The sequence below is a fragment of the Lates calcarifer genome, linkage group LG13 (genome assembly GCF_001640805.2).
Source record: "Lates calcarifer isolate ASB-BC8 linkage group LG13, TLL_Latcal_v3, whole genome shotgun sequence".
NCBI lineage: Eukaryota > Metazoa > Chordata > Actinopteri > Centropomidae > Lates > Lates calcarifer.
Genome location: NC_066845.1, coordinates 22,289,913 through 22,314,241, shown reverse-complemented (window position 1 = coordinate 22,314,241; position 24,329 = coordinate 22,289,913). Strand labels below are relative to the sequence as shown.

General features: G+C 39.5%; 1 protein-coding gene across 2 annotated transcripts; it reads right to left on the bottom strand.

Moving 5' to 3' along the window:
- Window positions 1-177: 177 nt before the first annotated feature.
- On the bottom strand, window positions 178-24,082 carry ehmt1a (euchromatic histone-lysine N-methyltransferase 1a). Of its 2 annotated transcripts, none has more exons than XM_051075131.1 (23): window positions 23,993-24,082; window positions 23,215-23,681; window positions 22,190-22,289; window positions 20,922-21,008; window positions 19,726-19,944; window positions 19,423-19,568; window positions 18,831-18,974; window positions 17,904-18,211; window positions 17,676-17,759; window positions 17,471-17,559; window positions 16,549-16,655; window positions 15,949-16,071; window positions 14,044-14,145; window positions 13,835-13,939; window positions 11,144-11,298; window positions 9,688-9,855; window positions 8,675-8,819; window positions 5,783-5,860; window positions 5,205-5,320; window positions 4,150-4,236; window positions 3,966-4,044; window positions 842-1,017; window positions 178-718 (listed from the first exon to the last, which is right to left on the bottom strand). In XM_051075131.1, the coding sequence occupies exons 2-23, from the start codon at window positions 23,611-23,613 to the stop codon at window positions 601-603; spliced, it is 3,135 nt and encodes a 1,044-aa protein (XP_050931088.1). In that variant the 5' UTR covers window positions 23,614-23,681; window positions 23,993-24,082; the 3' UTR covers window positions 178-600. The 2 variants fall into 2 exon arrangements, with proteins under 2 accessions (XP_050931088.1, XP_050931087.1); XM_051075130.1 differs by having other exon boundaries at window positions 23,954-24,078.
- Between the last annotated feature and the right edge of the window lie 247 nt (window positions 24,083-24,329).

Here is a 24,329-nt window from a genome sequence, read left to right as displayed (position 1 = left end):
ATTATATTTTGGACAATAGTTTTCTTCAAACTGTGACAGCAGTTAGTGTTTGTCCCCAACACACCTCCATAAAGAAATGGTTTTCTCAGTATAGTGTGGAAGAACCCACAGAGAACCCACAGCCCTGACCTCAACTCCAACTCCAACAACTTCATCAACACAAACAAGACAAAAAGATGCTTTAGAATTGTGTTTAATTGCTAATTAGAGATGAAGTAAAAAGTTCATAGAAGAGATCAGACTACCAAAAATGTTACTTCATTTCATTCATTCACACATATAACATTTTGCAGTATTAAAGGAAGAGATTAAAATAATCTGTTAAGATTTTTTAACCTGATTATAACTTCTACAACCCTGTCTCACACACAGTATCTGTGGCTGGTGGCAAGATGCAGTGTTCCTCATATAGAAACTTTACCTTAATAGGTGTATTAATAAGTTATATCCTGTGCTCTCAGATAACAGATCTGAATAATGTTAATTATTCATCATCATACCACTGGTGTTTACAGAACAAAGTGATGTCTGGTTCACAAGGCATTGTTTCTGACAATAGAGAGGGTGTGGCAACATAATGTGTGAAGGCAGAAAGAGAGATCAGTGGTCATCAGTGAGTTTCTTCCTGATAGCAGCTGAGTGGCGACACTTGAGAGAACCACACTGGCAGCTGAAATACTTGCTCTTCACTCTCCAGTAGTGATCACCATAGTCAAACCTGGGGAAGAACCCCAGTTCATTATATTATCTTTATTCTAACATTTTATTTATTTGAAAGCTCTTTACTGAACAGGAAAAGTGAGACAGTAGACAGAGCTGAGATTGTTTTCCCACCACTCACCCTATCTGGTCTCCAGCTTTGATGGGCCTGCTAGAGAAGAAGGCTATCCTGGGAAAGCGCAGATCCTGGTGCATGGTGAACACCCTCACAGCCAGCAGGTTAGGCTCACAAAGATGATTGATGAAGCGGCCGATGTTGCCAAAAAGTCTTGCATCAATACAATGCACATCTCCCACCTGCACAAGATGATAACCAAAAAGAGTCAGTCTGAACACCATCAGTCAGATGATCAGACAGCTTGAAAACAAACCGACAGCTTCCACAGATGATTCACTCATTCATTCATTCATTCATTATCTATACCGCTTATCCATTAAGGGTCGCAGGGGGGCTGGAGCCTATCCCAGCTGACATTGGGCAAGAGGCACATATAGACAAACAACCATTCACACCTATAGGCAATTTAGAGTCACCAATTAACCTGCATGTCTTTGGACTGTGGGAGGAGGCTGGAGTACCCAGAGAGAACCCACAGAGGCACGGAGAGAACATGCAAACTCTACACAGTATTCGGGGGTCGGATTCGGGCAACCTTCTTGCTGTGAGGTGACAGTGCTGACCACTGCACCATGCCGCTAACCACTGCAACCACTGCACTGTACCACCCTGACTTCAAACAGTTTTCAATTTATTTAGAGATTACACTGAAAGTGAGGCAGTTGAAATAACTGACATGCTAATAATGCAATCACTGCACAGGACACAAGTGTAGACACAACTATAGTAAGTACAGTAGGTCAAAGGTAAAGCAGAAAGTGGGTCAGTAAACTGCAATGGATGTTTACAACAACAGTTTGGGTCCAGCTTCATTTTATCCCCCACAAGTTTGGCTACCCTCTTAGTTTGTTTCTAACCTTTCTCACTGTTTGACTGTTCATGTTTCTTGTCAGACATTTGATTTGGTGAGTACATTATTACAATTACTCATAGAAATAATGGACAAATCTGTGAAAATAAGTCCCAGGTTGTAATAAACCAGAATCATCCTTTCATTTCTAGTGAGTGAACTGATCTGGAGCAGAGCTGTCCTGATTTCATTCCTAATTTGTACCTACAGCAGGGGGGTGTCAAACTGGGTTTCCCACTGTGTGTGCCAGAGACTGAGGGAGCGCCCACAAAGGGAAAAGTGAGGAGTGATGATATTATGTTCTTGATCATATTATTTCAATGAAATTCACCTGGGCTCATTTTCTTCCTCCTTTCTCCTGTATCGTTTCTGGTTGCTGAAATGTTTCCAGCTTCCACAGGGGGGCATAACAGAAAGTGTTTATGTTTAGCTTGTTGCAACCTAATACTAGGTATTCAGCATTTTGATGCATATCGGCATCTGCCTTTTTTTTTTTTTTTTAATCTGACGGTGCTCACACACGGTGGAGAGGAGAAAAAGTTCTGTCGGGTGGAGAAGCTCCGGAGAGCAGATATATGTTTCTTTATTTACTGTAGAAAACTTTAGGGAGCTATTTCTTTGTTTAAGTCTTCATTTAACTTTATAAGACATGCTGCTGTCTATTGTCTAAGATAAAAAAAACTTTAACATGTTGCAAATCTGAAAAGCTGTTTAATCAACATATGCTTAAAGGCATTTAAATGAAGTGTTGGAGTTTGTATTATTCAAAATTTTGACGCCAATATTTTCACTTTTACTGCAAATGAATATCGGCTCCAAATATCGGTTATTGGCCTCCTTCACTACTAATAATCGGTATCAGTATTGGCCCTGAAAAAACCATATCGGTCTATCTCTACCTAATACATCCTTAAACTTCACTGAATGGGAATAACAAGGCAAAATGAATTGATAAACAGGCAGGGTTGTAACATCTTTAAGATACTTCAAAAGAACAAATAGCTATTGATGACTCACGACTCAGATTTGATTTTAGAGTAACTGCTTAAGGAACCAGTGCTAACTACTACCAACAATGAGCTATCATTATAATATAATAATATAATCAACCATAGTCTGTAAAACCATAAAGAATGCTGCTGACAGAGGAAAGAAGGTGTATTATGTATTGACAACTCCACCTCTTGACTAAACATGAGAGCGCATACACTCCAGAAGAATATACACCGATTAGCCATAACATTATGACCACTGGCAGATGAAGTGAATAACATCAATCATCTCGTTATAACACAATGTTCTGCTGAGGAACCTCTGGTCCTGGCATTCATTTGGACGTTACTTTGTCATGTACCACCCAGCTAAATATTGTCACACAGCTGCTGTTTACTCGACCTTAACAGCATCAATAGGACTTTGTAAGCAGCACATCAAAAGGCATCTTCTTTTTACCCCCTGGACTTGGTAGTGTAACTGTGCCTAGTTTACATGACCTTTTATAGCACAGCTTAGCTAAGCACTGGACTTTCAACTTTGCCAGTATATGTATTGATTTAATTCAATGTATTACCTGACCACTGTTCTGTCTATATATGCTCAGGTTACTGGTTGTTAGCATTTTCACACATGTAGGTCAGTGTTTCCCCCACCATTGTCTTGGCAGGGCGGCCCGCAAATAAATACTTTTGAACGCTTAATATTTTGCCGGTCTTTTTAATGTTGTACAAAAGTGAGTGTTGCCAACCTCTACACTGCAGAACTCCAAATCCTTCAACTTTTGCTAACTACTGATATGGTAATTTTGGTTGTGGTTATTAACTTAAAGATTAATTAAGGTTCCAAATAATACTTAGTATATTTTTTGAGACTGATTTAATGAATTTCCCCAAAGTGGATTTAATGTAAATTAAATCCTATTACTTTATGTTATATTAATTAGTTAATATTTTTAATATTAATATGTTGACTGGTGGACAAGCAGTAGTTTCATCTGAGAACTTCTACTAATTACTTCACTTCTCCAGATATGAAAGAAAGAGCACATCAAACAGCATCTGTCCACAACACACACACATCCACATATATACATATATACACATATACATAAACGCTGCACTATACACTATATGTCCAGTGGCACCATAGTGTGTGAACAGAGAGGGGACTCGAGGAAAGGGGGCAAATGAACTCATAATGTGAGTCCCTTTTCTGTTGGTCCACTTTAAGAGTACTGAGATGGTTTGTTAAAAAAGGATGTGCGAAAACACCCAAATTCACCTTATTGTCGAGGGTGAAGAGGAAAGAGTCATTCTCCCTTTTGTCAGCCTCTGCATCGGTGATAATCTCTCCGATATACCTGTGAAATTAGGAGTTGAAAGAGCTCAGAGCACAGCTTGTGTTTGATATTGCACACTGTAAAACACTGAATTCAGTTTTTTCTCTCAGGAGAGCCTGTCCTCACTCGCAAATGAATGTTCCTTGAGGGATATCCTGCATGGTCCTCACTCCCCAGCCCATTTTCTGTGTCCTGAAGAGCTGCAGCCGGACTCTGAAACAAACAGCAAGACAATTATGTAATCCAGCAGCCAAGAAAATGGCAACATGCTTCAGAGGAATATTAAAACAAAAAACTACATTGATCTTATTCAAGAAAACAGTTTCAGGAGAGGAAAGCAACTAAAAGCGGTGGTGCTTTTCATGGAAGAGAGATCTGAGTCCCTTCTCCCCGGCCTGGTATAAAACCACTGCCTGACAGCCATGTCATGTGTATGAACCCAGTCAATATTTTCTCTTGATGGGAACCATCAACTCCAGCACACACAGTAAACAAGAAACCAATATCTCTGTGCTGGAGTACTACCAGCCCCCAAGTTGATTGCCTACTGTGAGCCTGTCTGCAGTGTCAGTCTGCTGCACACACTCACACACACACTTTAAATGCTTTATTTGAACCTGCCAACTATTTTAACAATGCCTATATTCTTAATACTACAGTATAATATCATATTTACAGGTCTTACATACACTTGTTTGTTTTGAAGTTGAAAGAAGTTAAGTGCAGCAAACAAACAGCAAAAATGGGCCTTTGCTCAAATGTTAATCATTAAGTTAACCTCAATCTCAAAACACCTTTTTTTTATTGTCTGTGTTCATCTTTCAATTCTTTACCGGATCCTGTATAACTTAGCAGCTTCTATAGTTTGGAGTTTTGTTCAACTTCTATGGTCCTGCTCCTGCTTTCATCCAACAGAGGACAGCCTCACTATTTTCTGATCTGCGCTCCTACAGTACAGCTGTGTTGGAGCTAGATTTGCTGATTTAAGTCATTACTGGTGCAAACTGGACACCTCTGCTGTTGCTTCATAAAAAAATCTTTCCACCTGGAGACCTAAGGGGTTTTTATTTTTGTGAGTCAATATAAAAGGCCCTCTGGGCTTTTGCTGCAGGAAATGCAGTAGTAAGGGAGCTGTTAGATGAAGATCTGCAAGCGACATCTTAGAAAGTGGAATATATTACCTCTGTCCATTTTGGACCACTCGGTTCCTGCAGGTCCTCCAGCAGGAGCAGGCATGGTTACACTCAAACAGCACTGGGGGCTCCCGCTGGCAAAAGTCCAGTGGTAGTCGACCCTCCTGCACGGACACATGCACACACACACAGTGAAACATGTTATAAGCTGCAATCAGATAAAAAACAAAGATGTTCTGTTTAGACATGTTGTCTGCTGCTTTCAGAGAGACAGATGTTTAGTTCTTAATCCTCCCTAAAAATTGATTTTTGGCGTTTTCTAACAAACAAAGTTATAAATTAAGCAGGTAAACCTTCAAACTTTATTTTGGAAGAAAGCTAATGGAAATTCTGGAGCTGTAAATACTGTGGACAGAGTGAGTCAAAGAAAATAAACCAATAAGTCAAAGTCAATTAATATGTGTTAGTTAGCTCAATTAAAATCAAACTTTTATTCGGAACAATGTTTCAGAGTGCAAGTGCAAGTAACACAGTGTAAAAAATATAATGATAACATTTTAATGTACAAAGACCAGTAATATTGTTATATATAAAGGATGCTGATGTGTGTGTGTGTGTGAACTTACATTGTCGTACCAACATCGTAGACTGAGCTGACCACACATGCAGGCACTGGATGAACAGTCATCTGTACAGCTGCAGTGCTGAATGACAAAATCAATGAGCTATTAGAAGTCAGGTTTTACAGTTTTTTGCAGCTTTTATTATGAGACTAAAACCAACAATGAGTAGCACTCCAACCTATGGGTTCCTGCCAATGACTGTATGGGACATCTGTTGTTCTATAAACATAGGAGGGACATTGAACTCCATCTTCAAGGGTCCTTCACCTTTTCACACCTGGGTGTTGAATCTGTATGGACCCAAAAAATCTGCTGACATTGGTGACCGTTTGGGATGTGAGCCTGGTGTCACCAAGTCAACAAAACCCAGATCTTTTCCTGTTCTCTTCCTCTTCTCATCTCCCCTCCTCCAGAGGGCAGGAGTTGCCGCTCTTTCCATCACCCTACCACGAGGGTAGGAACATCACTTCTCACAGGCTCTCTATCCTGCAGCATGAGGCCTGTCTGAAGCAGAGGTGTGCACTGTGCATTGAACCTCAGTAGTGATGTGAGAGCCTGCCTAAGGAGCTGATTTTACAAGCAAAAGGAACATCAAAGACAACTGCAGCTTACTGGACTTTACAAAGCAACAAACCAGGGGGTATCTTTTCCCTCCATGGACTTGGTAAAGTAACTGAGTCTTACCTTACCTAGCACAGCACAGCTAGGCATAGGACTGTTAAACATTGCCAGTGTATTATATTGATTTGAATCAATGTATTCCCTGAGTTTTGTCGTCATGTCAGTTAATAGTTAGGTTATTGGTTGTTGTTAGCATGTCACAAATATAGGACTGAAGGCACATCTGTCTTGCATGTAACTTGCTAAGAAATACTCCTTTCTTAACCACCCCCACAGCATGTGGTTGGTCCCAGTGGTTATCTTTTCATTCAACCATCTTGTTTACAGCTCCTTTGTTTTAAGACGTGGCCTAGAACGCCTTTGTCTGTTTTCCTACAGAGACATATACATCTGTTTGATTAGTGTGTATTCAGGTTTACAGTCCCCACAGGGAAATAAAAACACACATACCCGTTTTTACTACCCCATGGGACCGACTGACTGGAAGGGTCTCAGTGGGATCCACCCTTTCTGAGTGGTCTAGAGACATGATTTTAACATCTAAATTCCTAATAAATTTTTATTTAGACAAAAATCACGATACATCAAATACTCAAACCTAAATTTTAAACCTGAATTTTACCCACCCCACCCCGGTTCCAATTTCTGAATTGAATTTTAGCTTTTTCTTTTGCTGCTTCTTTTGCTTTATGTTCTACTTGTTGCTACTCTTTTAGTTCATGACTGTATGCATGTTGTAAATTATATCACTAAAAATTAGACACTGGTTAGCCAATTGATATCCTGGAAAGTACAATACAATATGAACTGTTTTAAAGAGGAGGAGACAAAAAATGTAATTAATAAATTACAGTAAACTACCAGGTACAATGTTCTCTTCCAGGTAACAGACTGTGTTTCCAAAATGCGGTTGTTGGGGAGAACCCAGATCAACTGTATAAAAAGTAAAGACAGGTTAAACGTATGTATTTCAAAATGTCAGTTGCATTTATTTAATATATAAACCTGTGTAAACACTGGATTCACAGTTGGCCCATTTATGTGTTCCCTCTGCAATACAGTGCATTAGTGAGCTGACTCACTAACTGATTTTCTAGTGGTGACACAACCAACAAGGTAACACTGGACCACACATTACACAGAGGAGCCTCCCAGAGGTTGACAGAAGCAGGAGAACAGTTTTCCTCTAAACAAAACTGACAGAACTTCAAAGAACAGCGTCTTGCGTGCATCTTAGTATATGTTACTTGACAATACAAGCATTACTTTATAAACATCCACCATGCTATTCATGAGTAACCATAGCAGTCACTTTACAATAAGAGCTCCCATTCGCTCATATATGACAACTATGCACTTATACAGGTGGCTGTATAGTGTACTGAACTTATAATATCAACACATGTATCCTCAACACATGCACAATAAGTACAACAAGTGCAATTGGAAAGAACAGGTGCAGTGTTGTTTTGTAAATTCTTCTTGCACTTGAAGTTTCTGTTTTTCAGTGCTTCAGGAGAGGCCTTAATGCAGGCAGCACACTCAGATTTGCCAGGTACTTTACCAGGTTCAGTGACAGCTTTCAGGGTCACTGAAATGTCATCACTTCATCATTTTATCCTATTAGACATTTGTGTACCATTTTGTCATAATTAGTAATATCAGTATTGAGTCAACCCTTGCTAACCATTGATAGGCAAATATTAGTTGTAGTTTTTAAATTAATCCTTTATCAGAGTTCCAAATTGATAGTTAGTTTATGAGACTGAATTAGTGTATAGTAAATCATTTTCCTTTAACGCATGGTGGCTCTATGAGAAACCTGAAAATTAATGAGTTATTATTGAATATGAATATTTTTTAATATCAATGGTTTTTATTAATTTCCTATAGCAAAAAACTGTTATGCCTCCAAAATCCCTTACACTGTAGAGATGGATGACATGAGAGCTCCCCAAAAGTGAAGCCAAAAGATCTCGATTCCCCCCTGGCAGTATAGGTCGTAAACTCTGCAACCTCCTTAATTTCCAGTGGTGGATAAATCCACATCTGGTGCTCTATTGAGTATTTGGGGCAGCAGAGCAGTGTGTCTGGGACTGAACCAAAATAAACTACACAGTGGCTCATTTGTAATTTCTTGGACAACAATGGAGCTCTGTAGCACAGAGGAACAGAATACACATGCAATACCTGTTAGTAGGATACATTCATTGTTGGTTTGGGTCTTTCTTTGGAGCACTGTAATAAATAATTTAAGGAGAGCTGACGTCTTACCTGTATATGAGTGATGTCCTTGTCTATGTCCAGTGCAGAGGTGACACAGTTGTCTGGAATGTATTTAAAGTTTTCAGGACAGGGCTCGCTGTCAACACCATTAACACAGGTGACAGGAATTGCCTCATACCCCCGAGAAATGTCCCTATAGGAGGAGAAGGAAAAATTATGATTTTAAAATTTGATTAAAATATGTATGGTAAAAAAAAAAAAAACATATGGAAATAGGGATCTGTATCAAGAAAATATCACAAAAAAATAATAACAGGATGTGGAAAACTGACAAGACTTCAACAGACTCCGCCCACTTGCCATTTTAATTCAAACATTTTGCTACATTCAGTCACATTTGTATGGATGGATGGACAATTTGAACACATAATGCCTCTTGCCACAGCTGTTGCCAACACAGAGGCAAAAAAACAGCAAGAGGGAGAGTCAATATCAGACTTAAATTCATTAGGTGGACACAAACATGTCAAACGTGTGATATTCAGCTTGTTCTGGAGTTCTGCCATGATATCGCCAAAATAGAACTGATGACTGCAGCTTTAACCTCCAACCAAAGTGTTTCTGGGTCTGGTTTTAGAAACTGAGTAAAAATCATCTCATATAATAAAACCTGTCAACCGAGTTAGGCAAACTGCATTCTGATGACTCGATTCATGATTTGACTCACTGTAACATCTCAAAAGAATTTCTCAAATTCTCTACTCTGTTAAGAACACAATCTCATACTATATAATAAAATATTACACTATATAAAGCTAAAAACGTTTCTTGTTTTTTTTAGCTTGGTCACGTTCCATTTAATCATTTTTTCAAATGTGTGTTGAGAGTTCTTCATTAACAAGACAGTGCCTCACAATGCCTCAGCCCACACAGGAACTGTGCAAATAAAAATTACACAAACCGAGATGAGAGCAGACAAAAACAATATGTACTTCAAGTAACAGTTCTGCACATGTAACACCCAATCCAGCACATACACACAAAGCAGTATTGCTGTTTACCTGCTCAGCAATCTTTCTCCTCGACAGTCCCTGCCTCTCCTGGCATCAGTTAGCTTCTTGTTGGTGTTGAGGGCCTTCCACACATCGGAGCCATAGATGCAGCAATCCAGAGCTGTCTCTCCTTCCTTATTCCTCTGAGTAACGTCAGCTCCACGAGACAGAAACAACCTGTGGATGGAGCATATTAAAGAAAGTCTGGAGACAAAGTTTGACATACAAAAAATGTTTAATATGACAAAGACAACATACTAAGGTCAAACACATATGACACACAACTGATGTATCAAAAGGGTCAACCAATACAAATGGGGGCTTTGAAGCTAAAACCAACATCCTGCAGATATTTCACAACTAAATTTGACAATAGCTGATACAATTATAACTACAAATATGTGGACACGTGAAAAAAGCTTGCCATGGGCATTTATCGGCAGCTGCAATAGGTGGTTTCAGGATTTCCACCAAACCCAAGAACATGGCTACAAGGATTTTACTCCCCCTCAGACACAAGAGCCTTAGTGAGATCCATCACAGATGCTGGATGAAAAGGCCTGATAAACGTATTGGAAGGGGTTTCGATCAGGGCCAGTAAAATTCTTCCTCAGCAACTGGGAAAACAATTTCTTTATGGACCTGGCTTTGTGTGCACATCATGTGTCATGTTGAGTCAAAAAAAGGCTGAACACAAACTGCTGAAACAAAGCTGGAGGAACACAGTTACAGAAGAATTTAGATTTATTGTCACTGGATCTACAGGACTGAGCTCAAACAAGAGAGAGAAGCTGAAACTCAGTTTAATAAACTATCTTATGTATATTTATGTTGTGTTAATCCAGTTCACCTGTCCATGTACATCTATTGCATACAACCATGACTTGTAAGGATAATTTTAAACTCAGACCAATTAAAATGTTACTAACTGCTGACAGTTGCTGAAATGAGCAACTAAATTCACAGAGAGGCTAGTTTCTTATTTCATCAGTTGTTGGTGAGGTTGTCCTGTGCACCATTAAAAATGAAACCAAATTTCAGTAAAACACATTTTGGTAAAATATAGGTTGAAATACATTGTTTTACATATTTATCGTTGCCTTGAAGCAAAGAGTTTCATGCATTTTTACTTGTTTTCCACTTTCCACCCGACTGATCTGAACTCAGTACAGGTCTGTTAAAGGAGTAGCGTGTAGGATTTAGTGGCATCTATTATATAGATTATTTATTTTCTCTATATACAATATCTTAATCATGTTATTTACCTGATTTATGTGCACTTGTTTCATTTCAGCTCAGTGTGAGTCTTATCCTGTTTTGTCACACTTAATAACCTCATATAAGCGTTATTAAATGTCTTTAAAATGGTAGATGAGCAGACGTTAGTGGCACACTGAAGGTCCAATGTAAGCGTTACATATTGGACCTTTAACCAAAGTGAACTGTTTTGGAACCAAACACTCACATCACACATTGCAGGTGGTTTTCTCTGGCAGCGACATGAAGCGGCGAGTCACCATGAATGTTGACAGCGCTGAGGTCACACTGAGCATCCAACAGAGACTGGGCGACGTCATCACAGCCCGTCAGAGCTGCCCAGTGGAGGCAGACATTCTCTTCCTGAACAAGGAGCACATCAGAGGTCAGCACTGACATGGTGTTCTAATGTTCCGAGAGTTCACCCCGGTCAATCACTGAAATGCTGATTACAAATCCTTTCCATTTAATACAGTTTTATTTATTTTTTGCAAAAGCTCAAGAAGAATGAAGCCAATTAATACAAAAAATAGAATTGTGGTCCCTATCAAAGAACTAACTGTAACAACAGTCAGTGTACCCTTCATTAGTGAGACGTCATTCTTTTATTTTCATCATATTTTCACATCTGCAGTTATTTTTGTTGCCAGATTCAATCCTCCCGGGTGTAGGCAATGCTGGTCTTGCACAAATTCCACATTTGTGGAGTCATGTTGCAATTGACACAACCAGGCCAAACCTTAGTAAGCTGTGGGGTTCACAAGCGCTTTTATAACTATGCCCATGCAATTAGCCATACTTGGAAGTCACAGCTATAATCTGACTTTGGTGGAATTGAGGTTGTAAAATCTGCGTAGAGCTCAGATGGTCTCATTATATACAGGTAGAGACAAGTTACAGCATGCAGCATACTGCTGGACTGAGATCATGGTGTTACATAAAACATTACATAAATTATTATATAAGGCCACCTGTTTCTGTGTGGCAGTAACTCTAAACCCAAGACAAATCTCTGACATTTATATCTTGATCTCGAAAGAAGTCTTTACTTAGGACAATAAAAAGTATTTTAAGTAATGATATTCAATTGCTTACCAACGAGCCACACATGCTCCCAACCATGCTCTTATAGGATAAATAAATCATGCACTGATCCAGGCCACCTTGCCACAATATTAATAAACCTCTAAATACTCCTGCTCTTCTTCTAATATGGCCAAAGCTGCCATTGTTATTAAGGTATATATTGCATCGTTGTGTGCATGCTTTTATGTCCACTTATTTAATTGCGTATATATGGATGCGTCATTGTTTCCAATTAATCCCATGTGTCTATGCTGTGAAAACCAGGTAATTGTTTTTATATGTGGTCAGACAGACTCATAAAGAAACTCCTAATGATCGTAGTTTCACTTCTATGGATCACCTGTGCATTGCCTCCAAATGCTGCCAACTTACTAAAACCATTAGAAATGTGCATACGTAAGACATGAAGTTTGTGTTTAATGACATAAATTCTCACATTCATTTCACTCCACATACGTCCAACAGTGAGTGTGAAAGATGGCATAAGAAACGTTTCTGTGCATTGGCAATGTTTGTCCAAGAGGCTCCAGGTCATTAGCCAAGGGGTGCACATACTTTTTCCAACCTACACTATGAATGTTTGAATGACATATTCACCCTGGACATGAACATTACATTGACTAGTGTTTATTCATACTTGTAACTTAGATGAGGATCTGACTATATTCAAGACAAATTATATATGTATAATAAATTATTATTATACATAGTTGGAGATAATTCCAGTAGGTTCACTTACTTTGTCTGGCCACTGTAGGTACACAGCACAACGATACAGTTATGAAAAGCCAAACTGAGTGACTGGAGACAAATGGGCCTTGGTCAGACAGGTAACCAAGTCCCCAATAGTCACTATGGATGAGAGTTACTTTGTGAAGACGGGAGAACCTTACAGAAGGATACAAGCTTACAACCATCAGTGCAGCACTGCTCTGATCAGGCCAGATGGAAGCCATTCCTTACTAAAAGGCACATGACAACCTGCTGGGAGTTTGCTAAAAAGCACCTGAATGACTCAGACTGTGAAAAGCAAAATCCTCTGGTCTGATGAAATCAAAAAATGAAAGACTGAACTAATTGGACACAATTCCAAATGGCATGTGTGGGGGAAACCAGGCACTGAGCATCACCTCATTAATATCATTCCTATGCAGCATAATGCTGTGGGGATGTTTTTCTGCAACAGGGACCGGAAAACTAGTCAGGATAGAGGGAAAGATGGATGCAGAGAAAATATAGAGCAATCTTGAATAAAAACCTTTTTCCAGAGTGCTCTGGATCTTAGGCTGGGGCGAAGATTTACTTCAACAAGACAACAACCCAAAGCATACGACCAAGAAAACACAGGAGTGGCTTTGGGAAAATTCTATAAAAGTCCTGGAGTAGCCCAGCCAGAGTCCAGACCCGAACCCAAGAGGTATCTCTGGAGAGACCTGAAAATGGCTGTGCACCTACACTCCCCATACAACCTAGTTGAGCTTGAATGATTCTGCTAAGAAGAATGGGGGAAACTTTCAAAAGAAAGGTGTGCCAAGCTTGCACAATAATTCCCCAGAAGAATTGAAAATGTCATTGCTGCCAAAGGTACTTTAATCAAGTACTGAGTGAAGGGTCTGAATACTTACATAAATGGGTTATATTATGTTACGTTTTTGCTCTGTCACTGTGAAGTATTGTGTGTAGATTGATGAGAAATAAATGAATTGAATCAATTTTCAGATTAGTCTGAAACAACAAAATGTGGAAAACTTGAAATGGTCTGAAAACTTTCCATATGAACTGTACCAGTTGTAAAACTGTCAAGTGATCAGACCTTGTCTCTGATGTTAACGTCAGCCCCTCTGGCCAACAGAAGGTAGACCAGCTCCTTGTGCTTATACTCGATGGCCCAGGTGATGGGAGTCCATCCCCCTTCATCCTGCACAGACACAAACTGTAAAACTCACACAAAGATTTACACTAACACAACTATTTACACAGCTTTAGCTTTTAGCAGCAGTTTTGAGGTATGTATGTTTTTACCTGACAGTTGATGTACTTAGATGCCTTGGAGAGTAGATGATGGACAATGTCATAATGTCCCAGTTTCGCTGCCAGATGCAGACAGGTGAAGCCCATGATATCCTGGGGTGACAACATGACAACATGATTCACACTGATTCATACATTCCACCACTCCCCCCCCCTCCTGCTTTAAGTGAAAAGAGCTTTGAACTGGCATATTGTTGCCCCTAATATTCCCTAACCCCAACCCTACCTGTTCCCACTATTTGTGGGAAATTTCATTCACAAAAATGAATAGATAATAGAATAAATATAGTGATGAACCATCTGCATGCCTCTGCAGAACCTGAGATTCATTGTACAGACTATGTTTTCCTAGTCTTTATCTATCCAGTTTTGGTGAGCCTGTGCCCAGTGCAGCCTCAGATTTCTGTTCTTGGTTCATCAGAGTCAAACTCAATGTGTTCTTCTTTGACGTGGTGTTTGACATGTTGTTCATTCTGAGATGTTTTTCTGTTCACCGCTGTCAGCTTTAACCAGTCTGGCCATTCTCCTCTGATCTCTCTCTCATCAACAAGGTGTTCCCAACCACAGAAATACTCAAACCAGCCTGTCTGACACCAACCCCAAATCGCCCCTGCTATGTGTGCATTGGTGTATGAATGCATAAGGGAGCACTTATGTATAGAATATGTGCTGTATGTATGTGTGTTTGAATGTGACATGTAGTGTGAAGCGCTTTGAGTGGTTAATCCAACTAAAAAAGCGCTATAAAAGTACAGTCAATTTATTTTTATGGTTTTATGCATTGCACTGCTGCCACATCATTGACTAATTGAATAACATGAATAAGCAGGATTACAAATGTTATAGAGAAAGAGGGTTATGACATGGAATTAAGATTCCCAGCCAGAATTGAACCATGGATGTTGTGGTCATGTGATATGGGTCTGTGATACGTGTCTAGAATATAGGGTGCCCCCTATACTCAACAAATTTGTATTTTTGTTTCCGTTGTAATTTTTTGTCAACAATTGCTAATTTTGTAAAGAACTCTACAAGGTAAATCTTTTACACTTTAAGATTATTTCATCTGACTGACTCACTGTATTTCAAATACAAAAGCCAGTTTTTGTCTTGTGCCACAAATTTTGAGATATGCATTCAGCATTGTCATGGCCGGAATGATCACTAGAGCTGCTACCAAGTATAGGGCGCCCATTTCTCCACTGTAACCTGTCTCTAAAGTCGAGTTTTCAGGATGTTCTAGACTGCCACATGCAGCCATGTGTGTCCGTTACTTCCAGTATCCATGAACTTTGCAAACCCATTGGAGATAAGTGGAACAACCCACAAGGCACAAACAAAAACCTTATTACCTCTATGCAAAGGAGGTGTCTCTGTTTGTAGCAGATGTACTGAGGATGTCAGTGACTGCTTTCTTTTCCAGTGCTTTGCACTATCTAACTCACATTTATGGGCCAAACAATGTGAAATCACTATAATCTAATTGTTTTGAGTTGATATGTCTCCATTGATTATTCTCAGCTGCTTAAATTATTTTTTTCCCCAATTCATCATCAATGCCAATGAACCTATAGAACTGTCAGATATCCTAATAGAATACTTTTGTCTTCTCTGCACAGCTAAGGGTGAAAAATCAGTCAGTATAAATTGATTTTGGTTCTTTGGACACATTTGCTGCCACAACAATCAAACAGTCTGTTTTTAGGTGGTAACAATAATAATATTCGATTTGTGATTTTAAAATTAGCAGTACAAAAAGACAGCAGCAGTAGACTGAATGAGACTGGATGAGACTGGATGGACTGATGGATGGAGAAGGGGAATTTGACATGAGCTTGAAAGGACAAGTTGACGCTGACTGAGATGATCCAACAGACTGAGTGTGTGATGACTCACCTTGTGGCTGATGGCTGCACCAGCTCTGAGCAGGTACATCACTGTGTCCAGATGGTTGTTTTCACAAGCTACCATCAGTGGTGTTTTCTGCTCCTCATCAAACATGTCCAGGTTGGCTCCAGCCTATGTGTACATATACACACAGTACACACCAATATCACAATTACAACACTGACAACAACCAACAGGATTTCTGGGTAGAACAGGAAAGATTTTGGTTACATTTAATCATAGCAAACAGCCAACATGTAGCACTGCTTACTACAGACCAGGGAGAAAACATAACAAACTGTTGTCAATTTAGTTCAAGTAAGGATTCAAGTTAGCATGCATTTATAGAATTTCCTCTCTCTCTGATTTGAAAAATACATTTAGTTTATTATATTTTACACCTAAAAATCATAAACAATATGCATCTCCAGGGCCCAAATTCCAAAGGTAGAAAGTGCAATAGAAATTTAGATAGAGGTGATTTCCTAACTTAAGAAAATTGCTAAAATGCTTTTACTCTAAGGTCTAAAGGTAGGTCAGTCTGGGAATTTTTGGTCAGTGAGACCTGATTTTCTGAGAAATACTGCAGTGAAGCCCCACTCTCCTCACCTGGACCAGCATGTGGCAGATCTCCTGGTGACCCTCAGCAGCTGCTGCATGAAGAGGGGTGCGTTTGCTTTGGCCATCCATCAAAAAGTTGGGGTCCTTCCCGTCAACTATAATGTACAAAGTTTGGTACACCAGTGTGATAATAAAGATCTTAAAAAACACACACTCAGCGTGCATCTTATTCGGAACACATATGCACCTGCTTATTCATTCAAGTTTCCAATCAGCCAATCATGTAGCAGCAGTGGAATTCATATAATCATGCAAATACAGGTCAGGAGCTTCAGCTTATGTTCACATCAAACATCAGAAGTGACTGTGTCATAACTGGTATCAGACAGGCTGGTTTGAGTATTCCTGAAACTGCTGGTCTCCTGGGATTTACAAACACAACAGTCTCTAGAGTTTATCCACAATGGAGCTTTAAACAAACAACATCCAGAGAGCAGCAGTTCTGTGGTTGGGGACACCTTATTGATGAGACAGGTCAGAGGAGAATGGCCAGACTGGTTAAAGCTGACAGAAAGGCTACAGTAACTGCACGGCTTAATGGTTTCACACATGTCTTTATGGCCACAGTTTACCACCCTCTAATGGCTACTTGCAGCAGGATAATGCTTCATGCCAGAAAACAAAACTCATCTCAAACTGGTTTGGGATGTGTTAGAACAGGAGACTGGCAGCATGATTGTCCAGCTGACAAATCTGCAGCAGAAATGACGTGATGCAGTCATGTCAACATGGAGCAGGATCTCAGAGGGATGTGTCCAACATCTGGTGGAATCCAAGCCACAAAGAACTGAGGCTGTTTTCAGTGGGAGTCCCTACCCAGTCTTAGTATGGTGTTCTTAATAAAGTGCTCAGCGAGTGCACATTAAGTTATTGTAGCTGAAGCCACTTTAAAAAAACACATCTGAGTTACCTAAGAGATGAATGACCTTCTGTAGCTCTCCTTGTTTTGCAGAGATGTACAGCTGCCTGGTGGGGTACTTCACTTTCTTTGGTTTCAGGCTGAAAAGAATAAAGGTCTCGATCAATTATTCATATCAAAGTGTAAAGTGCAGTAACATGCTTTGCCTTCTTTTGCAACTGATGCCAAAGTGCGAAGATGCCATGGTTAACATTACTTCTCATCATCCAATGCCATCAGGATGCTCTCTAGTGACTCTTTAGGTTGTCCATCTGCAGTGCACACAGCCTCGCCCATTAACCTGGAAAGAGAAAGCAAATGGTGAGATTTTTATTTGACAGTTGCAATAAACTGGAATAATCACATAATAGTTGTAAGTTTAATGATTTCAAAAAGGAAGTGTCGATGAAATGAGATGACATAAGCTGCATCAGTCCTATGTTACCTGCTTGGGCTTTCGTCTCTGCTCCTCTGAGGCTCACTGGTCTTCTTGGCTCTGAGTATCTGTGGAATAGCAGGCGTGGTTGGTACTGATGGCAGGGTGGCCACGGTGGGCACAGCTGGAAGCGACAGCCTAGGGTTGGATCTGGGTACAGAGGGCGAGTGATTGGTCTTCGGCACTGTGACCTCCTTCGCTCTGGTGGCGTCCTCTCCACAGTGAGGGCAAAACCTGCAATCTTTCAACATGGAGGCACAGTCACGGTGAAAGCGGTGGGAGATATTGCCATATGGCCTGCACTCCATGAAGGTGCCCTGTAGGACAGACAAAGAAAAGACTGCATTAAGGTCAGGAAATTCAGTATCTTAATATTCCAAGTATTCAAATCATCATTTCAGGTTTCACCTTCTTGCAAGACATTTAATTTCCTGCTGGGTTCATTAGAGTTGATTTTAACCTGATGTTATTTAACACTATCAATTACATAAAAGTGGATACTGTTAAAATATTTCTTTCATTCAGCTGGACTGTCAATGTTTATGCTGGTTTGGCCAGTTTATCCATTACTTTCAAATTACTACTGTGACCATTTATATATTACTTTTACTTTAAAGAGACAAAGGAAAAGAAAATGGAGAGGAGACTGAGATGGACATGAAAAGAGGTGAGGGAAGAGAAACTTAAAGATTAGCAGGTTTAAAGAAGACAAAGAACAAACAATGACTGATTTGGTGTTTTGCATACAGCTGCACCAGGTCATTTCAGGTTTGCAGTGCATCTGTGAAAGCAGCTTTAGAAATGAATTTCATTTGCCTTAGAACATCACTGCAATCCTGATTTTGATTGTAAATATATAACACGGAAAACATACAGTTTATTAACAATGTCAGAATTCACGTATCTGCACTATCAGCGTGCTTTGTTTCCCCTCACCGCCCTGCAGAAGAGTCCACAGCCAGGGCAACACTGGTGCTTGACCATACCGGCCCGGTGGTCCTCACACAGAATGAGTAGGTGAACTGTGTTGGAGGGTCGCATCATTTCCTGCTTCATCACTCGTCTCTGGCAACGACTCAGCTGTGGAGCGCAAGTAAAAATAAAAATTACCTTCAATACTGTTAGAACATTAAAAACAGAATTGATTCAAAATCATTTGTACATTTGGACTTCTAATAACCTCACCCAGCACCAGATTTTATGTGTTTTTTTAGTTTGATCTTATCCAAAAAGCCCATTAAAGAGCACATAGAGAACAAATCTTTGCTGCAGAGCTCTTTTGATTAAACACTTACCAAGAGGAGTAAACATGAGGGTATATGGACTGAAATTCTGACATTCATTCACTGGACATTTTCAGTGACTGTCCTGCATCATCTGTGTTACATGGACCCATTTAATTCCACTGACTGACACCAAGTCACTTTGTACACTGCTACGATTTTTCTCTGGTAAAACAACTCTCCAATTAGAGTCCAATATTAAAGTGATACACTTCAGTGTTTTTACAAATTCAGATGATCTCTACCGTTCCATCTGCGCTCTCCATGGCCATGCAGGTCTGATCAAATGTGGACAGGCTGCCTACACAATGAGGAGTCTCCATACGACAGCAGCATAGAGGTAACTCCTCAGCCAGGTCTGATTCTGTCACCTCGGTATCCGCTGCTACACCTACACACACATATCCCATTATTTTACTACACATCACCAAGAAACTGTACGACCTGTCAAAATTCAGTCTGAAGAAGAAAAGGGGTTATATAATGAATTTAGATGATCTTAGATGAAACTTATGAAGCCAAGTAACTGACTAACATGCTGTAATTACCTGACACTGGAGGTGAGAGCAGCTCTTCCTGAGCTTTAAGGTCCAAACAATCCAAAGCTAACTCTGTGTATTCAACATGGCCACCTTCTTCTGGTTCTGCTTCCATCAGTGATTCCTGTCTGATAGCCATCTGTTCTCTGGTCTTCAGAACCTCTGGCAGAATCACTGATTTTTCATCTGCTGCAGCTCGATTCTTTTCCACACTGGCTCCAGGCTCTTCTTTCTGATTGAAAAAAAGGAATGACACTTGTATGAATTAGTGTTCCATCCCCAGCCAAATTTTGGGTCAACATAAAAACTTATCAAGACTTGTAGAGTGTCATTTTTATAATAAACTCTGTATACAGCTTTTAGAGTGTGAACAGTGGGGAGGTTGGGTGGGGTAGGGTGTGAATTGGTAATAAAAACTGGTCATCTAAAGTTGGCTTACACTGTTGACTATACAGTCTCCTCAATGCCCCATAATGAAAAGGCAAAAACACAATTTTAGATTTTTCTAAACAAATTTATTAAGAAGGAAAAACTGAAATATCACACTGACATAAGTATTCAGACCCTTTACAACAATGGCACTATGATGTGAAATTTAGCTCAGGTTCCTCCCATTTCTCTTCTTTCATCTTTGAGATGTTTCTACACCTTTATTGGAGTCCACCTGTGGTAAATTCTTTTAGACATGATTTGGAAAGAAATACACCTGTCTATATAAGGTCTCACAGCTGACAGTGCATATCAGAGCAGAAACCAATCCATGATTACCTGCTCTATTTACACATCAGCTCACTCAGACATACCACAGACTTTACAGAAAATTTGTAGTGCACATGTAAAAGCAGCTCAAGGGAAATTTCAAGTATGATAGTTAAGAGTCTAAATATTTACATCAACATGATATTTCAGTTTTTCCTTTTTGATAAAATTAGTAGATTGAGGAGGGATTTTTTCTTTCATTTTGAGCATAAGGCTGCAACTGAAAAAGTATTTAAAAAATATATACATATGCTGCACTAATCTCTGACCCTAGACTTTTTTCCCCATGACATTCCCCGATCTCTTCCCCATGTTTCCTGTCACTCTCTCCAGACCATGAACATTATCTGTAAAATGAACATTGTATGAAAGTGTATGAGCGTCTGAGTTATCAACAGTGAGCTGGTATGAGGTCTGACAAACTGGAATAAAAAAAATACGTGCACCTGCCTTCTCCTGCTGTTTAAGGGGTTTGGACTTCTTTTTGGGGACCAGGTTGTACATTCCCATTTTCCTCTTCCTCCTCTTCACACCTAAGAAAAGCACAGAGGAAATAATGCCTCAAAATCCTGTCACCTGTGACTACATGTTACATCAATGCTCAAGTTTGTACTTTAGACTTACATGGAAAACTTTTTATACACATTATTAATTGTGGGCTGTGGCTCTCAATAATACCGTTATGGTTATTAAAACTATGAAATGCAGCACATGTATCCAGAACACAAAAAAATAGTTAACATTTAGGCTGTCATGTTCTTTTCATGACTAAACACTGTCTAATTTCAAACTTTACATTAACAAATAGGACGATCATGCACTGAAACATTAAGACTTATTCATATCATTAAGAAATTTATATTACTGCAGCTTCAAATAAGGAGATTTTCCAGCTAAACAGGAAAATACAGTCACATATTATTTTGAAAAGTTAAACCAACAGTTAAGAAATTAAATGTAAGTATAGCAGTATAATAACATAAAATCTAATGGTAAGAAGTAACTGGATTACTATATGTTAATATTAATCAATTAAAATGCGCAATAGAACTGGTGGTGACACTGTATTTTTGCACAGAAACTGTAGTATAAATAATGTCAGGCATGTTCAGTGTAATCTGAGTACGTGCATAGCTCCTTTGCTATGTACACATAACACCTAGAGCTGAACGATTTATCAAAATTTAATCAAAATCGCGTTTTGAACTACTGTGATTAACAAATTCCAAGGACTGCGATTATTTTTACTACAGAGCATCAGTGGAGGTGTCGTTACACTTTTTTTTTACCCCCTCAGTGTATCAGCATTTGAAAAAATCACCACATGCAGCAGTATGACCGATGTAAAGTTCCTGCAGAGGAGGCAAGCGAACATAGTGCTACTGTTTGTTTTGTGAGAATTCTTCTATGGTTCATTATGTGTATGTTCTATACCATTTATTGTTAGAATAAATACATTTTGGATTCATAGAATTTTATTGTCATCCTTGGATTAGTACATAGAGCAGTTAATATTTCAATGATATCTTAAATGGTAATGCTCCATCACATGTTTTACATGGATATAGTGAATCCTGGACTTTCAAAAATTATAACACAAATCAAATCGAAATCGCAATATCTGTCAGAAAAATTGCAATTCAATTTTTTCCAAAAATTGTTCAGCCCTACTTGATCCAAACAAATAAAGTATGCAAAAAAAGAATCAGCTTACCTGACTGAGGTTTGACGGAGGTGCTCTTCATTTCCTTACCTCTGCCTCTCTGGCTGTGAGAAAACTCTGTGTTATGTGGTGGTGCCTTCCTGCTTGCAGGCTTTGGAGAGAAGACAACATACTTGATTATTTATTCAATAAATATGACAGACATGACCAAAGCAGTTACATTTTAATTTAAATTCACATATGCAGTGCATTTACACTTTATCCATATGAACATTATTACATTACTATGTGGAGCCAAGACTGCCGATTTCAGTACAAAAACAGTCCACTAGAACTGGTGAGAAGTATGATTTCAAACTTTTTCTCAGATTCAACACTTCCTTCTATTACTATTCTGCCTTTAGGCAGCAGCCTGGAGCAAGTGGTTCAAGTCCTACCACTGACTTTTTTCTGTTGAACTAACAAGCTTCATTTTCTTGTTTAGAAAATGTTTTTGTGGAGTACCTTAAGATGCTATATGCTTCTCCTAGATCATATTATTGGTAGACACAACATGCTGTCAATTTTTTTTGGTGATGATACAGAGTTATATGTTCCTGTCAACCCTACTGATTCTTGTAGCTGGGCTGTGCTGGAAGAATGCTTTGATGATATTGATTCTTGATTTCCTGTAACTTTCCCACTTAATATGAATATGACAGAAAATTACAATATCAGTGCCAAGCCATCTGCCAGAAAGTTATTTTAAATTGAGATCTGAACTTTGAATACCAAGTACGACAGGCTACTAAGTCCTGTTTTTATCAATTTAAGGCATCTCTAAAACAATTTCTGAGTGCTATTGGCTTGGAGAAAGTTTATTAAGTTTATTTCATCCTGTCTGGATCACTGTAACTCTCTACATTGACACTAAGAATTCCCTAAATCGTCTGCTGGTTCATCCAAAATGAAGCTTCACAGGCTTTTAAATGGAACTACAAGAAGACAAGTGACAAATTAAAGGAAATTATATTCAGTTCCCTTTCTTAATTAAATTGTACAGGACTTTGCGTAACACCAAAGGCTCATCACTATACCTTGACAACAGAAGGCTTTGCCTGTACTTTTTCTCCTGTTGTAGCCTGTACAAAGCCTGAACTGGCAGTCTGGTCCTCTGAGCTCCCAGCAGCAGCAGCAGCAGCAGCAGCAGCAGCAGCGAGTATCTCTCTGACCGGTGGAGCAGTCACACGTCCAGGAGGATCCAGGGACAGGCAGTCAGGAGATGATAGCAGATTCCCAGAAGCTGCTCCTGGTCGTCTGTAGCAGAGAGCTCCATCACTGCTGACGATGGGTGAGCAGTGGAAGGGAGTTATCTTTACTTTGGGCCTTTGACCACTCTGTGCTACTTGCCCTTTGGAACCCATGGGTGTACCAGCAAAGGGAATGGGGGGTCTTCTGCCTGGCCCAGGCCCCTCACTGGCTCCACTGTGATCCATTGCTGAGGCCACTAAGACTATCGGGGTCTCAACAGCACCGGAGGAGTTGATACAACTTTTACTTCATCCTTTGAAACATTAAGTCAGAACACACAAACACCGTGTCTCAGATTAAATAACCATATGAAGAACTCCGGCATTACAGTATGTGCATCGGTGCAACATTCAACATGCAAAACAATGAACAGCTATGAACCAACACTAAAGTTATCACATCTTTATCCTACTACGAGTTTTTAAGATGGAAGAAAGGCAAAGCGAGGCTCCGCCGGTGTAGCAGCAGCATAAGAAGAAACGTAAGAGGTAGAAACAGAGAGAGAAAACACGCTTCAGACATTACCTAAAGTTAAAACGAGGCCGTAGTCAAAGTTTCCCCTACCAGCTTCTATTGGTGTGGCTGTATCCGAGCGTAGTTGGAGAGGGACGGACAGGAAGATAAGAGTTTCCACTTCCGCCCCCACCGCACAGCACGTGACGCGCTGCTTTCAATTCCTGTTAGATTTGGAATTATTTCACTAGTTAGCAGGTTGTAGCTACTTCCTTCAAAGTTAGTCAAGTTAATTTCTAATAACAGTGACAACCGCGAAGATGGGTGAAACTAAAACAAATCGATAGAAGTATTTTTCGCAGGTTAACCAATTTGATTATAACAGTGAAACTGAGAATCCTCTTACCGTCAGTTCATGATTGGGAGCGAATGTTTTTTCTGCTTCAAT